Source organism: Setaria viridis, chromosome 4 (genome assembly GCF_005286985.2).
Source record: "Setaria viridis chromosome 4, Setaria_viridis_v4.0, whole genome shotgun sequence".
NCBI lineage: Eukaryota > Viridiplantae > Streptophyta > Magnoliopsida > Poales > Poaceae > Setaria > Setaria viridis.
In genome coordinates, this window is record NC_048266.2 from 2,291,584 (window position 1) to 2,300,008 (window position 8,425).

The following is an 8,425-nucleotide window of genomic DNA, read 5'->3' on the forward strand; positions in this document are numbered from 1 at the left end:
ATAGGCCTGGGGGACTAGGCGTAGGGGCGCTAGAGCCGGCGGCACCCATAGACGGGCTACCTGCCAGCTCATACACGTAGCAGGGCCCGTAGGCCGACTAGTGTACATACAGGTAAATACAATCTAACACCCCCAGTCGGAACGTCGGTGCAGCGAACGTTTAGACTGGACCTAAACTCAGTGAACACTGAAGACGGCAGTCCTTTGGTGAAGATGTCGGCGAACTGTGAGGACGTCGGTACGTGAAGGACGCGGGCGTCTCCAAGAGACACGCGTTCCTGAATGAAGTGCAGATCAATCTCCACATGCTTGGTGCGCTAGTGATGGACCGGATTAGATTCCATGTACACCAAGCTGAGCTGATGGTGGGGCGCCCAACTCGAGCAAGAGTTGACGGAGCCAGGTAGCCTCAGCGATGGAGTTGGCGACAGCATGATACTCGGCCTCAGCACTGGAGCAAGAAACAGTGTGCTGGCGTTTGGAGGACCAAGACACCAGATTGTCGCGAAGAAAACCGCGTAGCCGGAGGTGGATCGACGAGTGTCTGAACAACCTGCCCAATCAGCGTTGGAGTAGACCACAAGCTCGGAGGAGGAGGACGGCCGAATATGGAGACACAGAGTAGCAGTGCCACGAAGATAGCGCAGGATGCGCTTGAGAGCAACCAGGTGGCGCTCCCGAGGATCGTGCATATGCAAACAGATCTGCTGAATGGCATAAGCGATATCCTGTCGGGTGAAAGTCAGGTACTGCAGTGCACCAGCGAGACTGTGATAGGCAATGGCGTCCTGGACAGGAGGTCCGACATCAGCTTATAGCTTGGCGCAGGTGTCAATAGGGGTAGCGCAAGTCTTGCAATCAGACATATTAGCACGCTTCAAAATGTCCAGGGTGTACAGATGCTGAGACAGAAACATACCGCTGGCGGTGCGCTAAACATGAACACCGAGAAAGTGATGAAGATTACCCAGATCTGACATAGAAAACTCCCGTTGTAAAGCTACAATAGAGCGCTGAAGAAGACTGGGAGTAGAGGCAGTGAGGACAATATCATCAACATATAAAAGTAAATAAATGATGTTTGTGCCCCGGCGATAGATGAATAGCAAAGTATCCGACTTGGCCTCATGAAACCCAAGTGACAGCAAATAGGAAGCAAACTGACTATTCCAAGCGCGCGGAGCCTGTTTAAGGCCATAGAGGGATTTGTTGAGCTTGCAAACAAAACCTAAACGAGCTGGATCCTCAAAACCAGAGGGCTGAGTGCAGTACACAATTTCAGACAAAGTCCCATACAGAAAAGTATTCTTAACATCCAACTGATGAATTGGCCACTGTTAGGAGAGGGCCAGAGATAGGACGGTGCGAACGGTGGTTGGCTTTACAACCAGGCTGAAAGTTTCATTGTAGTCGATGCTAGGACGCTGTGTGAAACCCCGAAGTACCCAACGTGCCTTGTACCTTTCCAGTGAACCATCGGCATGGAATTTGTGTTTGAACACCCATTTACCTGTGATAATGTTAGCTCCAGGAGGACGAGGCATCAAGTCCCAGGTGTGATTCCGAAGCAAAGCATCGTGCTCCTCCTGCATAGTTGACCACCAATGAGGATCAACAAGAGCGCTCCGAAAGGAGGTGGGCACCAGCGACAACGCGGCGGTGTGAAGTAGAGTCAGGAAGTGATGGCCGAGCTTGGACCGAGTCTGCATAGGGTGCTTATTTACCGCTAGAGGGCACGGGACAACACCCTTGGGCAGAGGGGCGGGTGGGTTGACGAGAGTAGGTGCTGGAGCACGCGACAGCCCACGGACGTTCGGCGCGATCGGGGTTGGGGTGCCAGGCGCGGTCGGGGTCGGGGCGGCGTCCAACGGCCCCCAACGCGTCGACAGTCCACGGGTGCTAGGCGCGGTCGGGGTCGAGGCGGTCGGGGTGGCGTCCAGTGTCCCCCAACGCGTTGATAGTCCACGGGCGCCAGGCACGGTCGGGGTCAGGGTGGTCGGGGCGGTGTCCAGTGTCCCCCAACGCGTCGATGGTCCACGGGCGCCAGGCGCGGTCGGGGTCGGGGCGGCGTCCAGCGTCCCCTAATGCAGCGACGATCCATGGGCACCAGGCGCGGTCGGGGTTGGGACGGTCAGGGCAGCGCCAAAAACCGGCGCAGGACGGGGAACTAGCGCATGGGCCCGCGCAGGTGGCACCCAGGGAGCGGTAGGGGCCGGCGCGGCATCGCTAGAAGCCGACGTGGCGGCGCCAGGGGCCGGCGATGTGCCGGATGGGGAGGAACCTGCACATGGAGAAAATGGTGACAGACTAGCAGAAGTCAGCACCGGATCAGTAGAATCATCTAGGAAGTCGAACGCCGTAAGTGAAGGTGTAGAGGTCACGGAAGCGAACAAACTCATCGAAGACGACGTGCCGAGAGATGATGAGACGATTCGAAGAGAGGTCAAGGCAGCGGTATCCCTTGTGATGCGCCGAATAGCCGAGGAAGACACACAGTGTGGAGTGAGGTGCGAGCTTGTGTGTGGCTGTGGCGGATAGGTTGGGGTAGCATGCTGACCCGAAGACTAAGGTGGTCGTACGTGGGTTCGGAACCGAAAAGTGCAAGGTGTAGTGTACAAAACCGAAGAGTCGAAGTGGGTAGGATGTTGAGGAGGTGGGTGGCGGTGTGGAGGGCCTCAACCCAGTAGGATGGAGGGGCACTAGCCTGGAAGAGGAGGGTCCGAATGACGTTGTTGATGGAGCAGATCATACGCTCAGTGTGGCCGTTCTGGGAGGAGGTGTAGGGGCACGACATGCGAAGGTGAACTCCATGGGAGAGGAAAAACGTGCGCGTGCTAGAGTTATCGAACTCACGACTGTTGTCGCACTAAACAACCTTGATGGTGGTGTCGAACTAGGTGGAGATAAAAGCGAAAAAGTTAGACAACGTGGAGAACGTGTCAGACTTAAGACGCAAAGGAAAAGTTCACAAGTAGTGTGAGCAATCATCGAGGATGACAAGATAGTACTTGTAACCAGAGATTCTAAGAACAGGAGATATCCATAAATCACAATGTATAATGTCAAACTTATGAGACGCTCGAGAAGTGGACATAGCAAAAGGTAGGCGAACATGTTTGCCTAACTGACACGCATGACATAAGGAGGCGTTTGGTGAGGGAGTAGCAGCAATCGATGACTGGGCAAGTCTGGAGAGTATGGCGGCACCAGGGTGACCAGGCACCAGGGTGACCAAGACGCCGGTGCCAGACAGACGCGGAGGGAGGCCTGATCTGGAGAGCGGTGGCAGCAGGGAGGTGCAACGGGTACAGGGGTCCGGAGCTATTACACCGAACGATCTCTCTCCGGGATGGAAGATCCTTCACAGAACAGCTAGCAGGATCAAACTCTACAGAAACATTATTGTCAGTAGTGAACTGGTGAACAGATATAAGATTCTTAATAATGTGGGGGGAAACCAAAACATTGTTAAGACGAAAAGGACTAGGAAGATGTGCAGTGCTAGTGAGAGAGACGGGAAGTAACGTGCCGTTGCCGACAAGGTTAGATTAGATTGATTATACATGAGCACAGGCTACAACCATATATAGGCCTGGGGGACCACGCAGGGGCAGCTAGGGTTCCTTGACTCGCTAGGGCCAGCGGCGCCCACAGGCGAGCTGCCTGCTGGCTCATACACGTAGCAGGGCCCGTAGGCCCACTAGTGTACATACAGGTAAATACAATCTAACATATATAATATGAAATAAGCTACCTAACACTAACTTATTTGAGATTATTTTGGTCCAATGTGGTCCCAAGTTGATCTTTTACCATAGTACCCATGACCCATAATTCTGCTTATGTAATATAGATGGATTATAATATCAAACAAATAGAGCCTTTTTAATTTCAAGATTGTTACGTCGACTTGATACAAAATTCTTGAAATACTCCTAATCTCTGCATATCTAGGATGCACATTGCCTTACAAAAAGAGACACAAAGAAACCGGCACACGAATGTCACTCAATTCGACGACTAGACTGCCACCTACGTGTGAAAAAGCTCCTTGGTCACCTGCGCCGAGCAGCATTGTGATGCCGCAAAAACATATGGTGCAATGACACTTGATGAAACAGTTCCTTGTTATGAACATAAGCCATTGTGACCGTAACAAACGATGCCTAATAAACAGAATGAGTTAAGGATCGAAGCAAGCGCAACATGGACATCTTGTTGCTGGCAAGTGGCAAGCATGCATGTTGCTTGGCTTAGGCTCCTTTTGGTTGGGTTTTCCAATCTGCTTTTATTTTTGCAAAAGACAAAAGCTAACTAAAGGATCTAAAAGCCACATATGCTTTAGATCAAAAGCTACTTTTGTTCTAGTACAAAACTAAAAGCACCTTCCCCCTACTTTCAGCTACTTTTGGGGCAAAAAATTACCCACCTGCCACTACTTATAAAAGATATCGGTTCGTTCTTTTTTTTCTTCTTCGTTTTCTATTTGCATCCGTCGTGTGTGGGCTCTCGAGCAGCAGCAGAGGAAGCTGGTGAGCGCGAGCCAGCAGAGGAAGCTTCGTCGCGGCGATCGTTGGGCGCAACCACCACCGCGAGCGCGGGCGCTGCTGTGGGCACGGGCTCCGCCGCCGGGCGTGACTGCCGCCGTGGGTGAGAGCTCCGCCGTGAGGTGGATTGGCCAGCGGGAGGAAGAAGAAGGGGACCCGCTCGTCAGTGAGAGAGCGAGGGAGAGAGTTGAGTGGGGTGGACTGTGGATGACATGCAGGATCCACTCGACAGTTTATTCAAAAGCCACAGCACATCAACCAAACGGCCTTGTGATTTTTCTACAACTGCTTTCCACAACTGCTTTTCCACGGCCCATAGCTCACGGCAGCTTTTTTTTTTAGTCACAGTTCAACCAAATAGACCCTTAGCCCACTTGACCCAACATAGTTAGTGAAGGACCAATTAAGAACAGCTGCACGACGGGGCGCAACCATCCGTGACAAAATTCTATAGAGCTAAGTGGGGCACATGTCCCAACTCAAAATTTGGATTTCTAAGGATTTAAATCTCACTTCGAGAAAAGCTACAAAGCCGTATACTTTGGCACACGCTCACTTAATTTTCAAGCTAGGTTCGTCCCATCACGCACCATGGAACTAAAAGCATGGCATGTTGCGCAAGATGGAATTTTAGCTTGGTTTGTAGCTAGCAACATTATTTCCATACATGTTTGTGTATATCAATCAATTGTGTTTCTCATGCATCTGAGTCACTCCCGGTGTAGCTACGGGAACACTAACACTTGCGCTGACCAAAACTCGCTCGAACATGAATTCTTCACATATGCATGTGGCCACATGAACTATCTGTATCATTTATTTTGAGATCAACGGTGAGATGAATCATATATGTAGATGAAAAATTCAACAGTTTGATGAATATTATGTAAGAGGAATGAAGGGCAAGAAAGCTTGTGGAGCCACATTTTCCACACTCCCTCACAACAATTTCATTTTCACACATCTCCTACCATGCTACTCCATCTAACTACTCTATGTGCGACGTGCATACACACCGCCGCCCATGGCTATCTCCAGGAATCCGTGCTTCTCTCTCCCCGTTTCTTACAGAGCTCGAGTTCCTGTAGCCATGCATAGCCATTAGCCACACACCTCCTTTGATCTCGTATAATGATGCACACGAAATTACGCAAAACCCACTACGCTTGTGGCGCGCTCGGTGGTTATTCGATCGATCTCATCAGCCGTTTGATCAGATCCGTCAGACGGTCACTGTGACAGGCAGTTCCAGAAGGATTGCTCGATGCGCGCGAAGCTGTCGTCGATGTCGTACATGGAGCACGCGAACGCTTCCTCCGCCGCCCCCGCCGCGCCGTACATCTCCTCTCCGATCTCGCCCTCCTCGTCCGGCCGCCCGAGAGGCTCCTCGTGCTCGACTTTGGCGTCGAGGACGACGTCCGATACCGCCGCGCCATGGTCCCCGGGCACGTGCTGCTGCTGCTGCGCGGCGCCGGCGTTCCGCGCCACGAGCTCCTGAAACACCGAAGACCGCAGCAGCAGGCTGAGCGCGGTGGTCGACGAGGACGGGGACGGCCTCCCGCACACGGCCGTCGGGCTGGGCCCGGCGGCGTAGACGGAGCCGACGTCGTCGAGGCCGGAGAACGAGGACGCGCCCTGCTGCGCCGCCGCGAGGTGGCCGCGGTAGAGGTCGACGTCGACCTGCAGCATGCCCGCCGCGGCGCCGGCGTGCGGGTGCTGCAGGAGGCCGCCAGCGGCCTGGAGGCACAGCGACGGCGGTATGTTTGGCTTGACGCCGGACGTCGGGGTGCCGCCGTCGTCGCCGGCGGCAGCGGCGGGCTTGAGCCAGCGGATGTAGGTGCTGAGGTCGAAGTTGGTGACGGCGTTGATGCCGCGGTACTCGATGGCGGCGATGTCGTAGGCCCGCGCCGCCTCCTCCTGCGTGCTGTACGTGCCCAGGTACAGGTACTTGTTGCCGAACACCCGCCCGATCCGGGCCTCCCATCTGCCGTTGTGGTGGTGCCTGCGACCGACGACCCAAAATCACTAGGTTTTTAGCCATGCCAACGATCAGAATTCAGAAGTTGCATCGGCGGCTAGATCAGACAAGCTGTCCATAATCGATCCGTGCGTACCGTGCGACGCCTCTGTACTTGGAAACTCCGCGAGAGAAGCCGTTGCTCTTCCTGCTTGGAACAGGTCAGCAAAAAAAAATTGGATCATTCAGTCTTGGATTTTTGTTCATTTCACTGGTTTCTGAAAGGACGAAACATTTCCCAGAAAAGAAAATTCTTGGTGCGTAGGGTTTTGTATGCTCACCTTCTTATTGAGGCCAGGTACTCTTCCTTGGACACGTTCTGCATCACTTTGAGCTCTTTCTCGTAGTCCACTACCTGACGGATATACGAAAAAGGATAAGTTCATCATGCTCTTAAAAGTATTTCATTTCATGATCTATTCATTCAATCAAGTGTGGCGCATACAGTTGCACATGAAATGATTCATATGACCATGCAAAAAAAAGTTCTGTAAAAAGACGTTGTCGGATATGCAACAGTTCCTGCGCTGGACAGGGAACCACAACACGGCGCTTGCATCACTACGGCGCACAGGCGCAACAACAGTCAACAAACAGTCTACCAGTCATTGAGTCCAACAGTTAGAGTACAGATCTTGCATTGGTGATCTAGGACAATATGGTAATTATCTAAAATTTTAACACAGTTACTCTTCTTCTTATGTGTTTCATGGAGGGCTAACACGTATTATACTAGTAACTTTGTGCTCCAAACTGCATCAACAAACATACCGGAAAGTTGGTGTAGGTGCTAGGTCCCCAGTACTTCAGTGCTGCCAGATCATATGCCCTTGCTGCAGCCTCTTCCTCGTTGTACGCTCCAAGGTAAACTGTTCAACATCGTGTCATGCACACACATACAACGTGAGAAACACATAGGCAGCTTGTTCATGCTCTAGCTCATTGGGTGGGTACCCTGTACGACGTACCTTGCTTTCCTTTCTTCTTCTGCGTAGGGTTCCACGTCCCTTTGTCCCATAGGTGAGCTTCGAATCTGCCCGTCCAACGATGCCTGATTGCAACAACGTTCCAACACACGTTCAGATCGACATGGAAACCTACAGCTTGTGTAGTTGTAGTCAGATGTGTAAATGAGCACAGGGAGTTTAGCCGTTTACCTGCTTACGCCTCTGAACCTTGAGCTCCTCTTGGCCGCATTGCTACCCGCCGCCTTGTCGCCACCGGCGGCCTCCTCCTTGCCGTTGCTCACCGTCACCACCGACGACGGCTCCCTCTTCCTCCTCTTCACGCTCTTCACAACACCATCTCTGGCGCCGCCGGTCATCATCGCCGGTGCCGCCCTCGGGGTAGCACCGCAGTACAGTCCCTGCCCTCCTCCTATGCCGTGGAGCTCATCCTTCACTAGGCCGCTGTAGGTTTCCATGCCGATGAGACAACAAGAAGGATTTGGCTCTAGTTTCGCAGCTGCAGCGAAGCTGGGCATTTGGCTTTGGAACCAAAGGGAGGTAACTACGACGATCGTGTGAACGTTTATATGCAGCCAGGGAACAGATGGCAGGGCTGGCGTTCGCCCTTGTTTCCATCTATGCGATGAAAAAGACAGGAGGGCGGCGAAGTTCTCGGTGCCAGGCGCCTTGTCCCGTTCTGGTCTTGACAGCAGCTTACACACCCGTGCATTGTGTTGCCACTGCATACATGGCACAGCTTTATTGGCCGGCGAAAATTAATCCATCTCTAGAATAATGCAAAAGTACACACATGGTATGTGGTTTCTTGTGGAAGAAATAATCAATGACATATGATGGTTTTCCCTTCAAACTAAAGAACTGTTGGTAAGTCCATTTGGATGATATGCATGACT

General features: G+C 52.5%; 1 protein-coding gene across 1 annotated transcript; it reads right to left on the minus strand.

Moving 5' to 3' along the window:
• Positions 1 to 5,736: 5,736 nt before the first annotated feature.
• Positions 5,737 to 8,047, minus strand: LOC117852435 (uncharacterized). Its single transcript, XM_034734538.2, has 7 exons — positions 7,722 to 8,047; positions 7,533 to 7,615; positions 7,336 to 7,433; positions 6,846 to 6,919; positions 6,662 to 6,712; positions 6,255 to 6,549; positions 5,737 to 6,182 (listed from the first exon to the last, which is right to left on the minus strand). Exons 1-7 carry the CDS (start codon positions 8,045 to 8,047, stop codon positions 5,778 to 5,780), a joined length of 1,332 nt encoding a protein of 443 aa, XP_034590429.2. The 3' UTR covers positions 5,737 to 5,777.
• Positions 8,048 to 8,425: the final 378 nt, after the last annotated feature.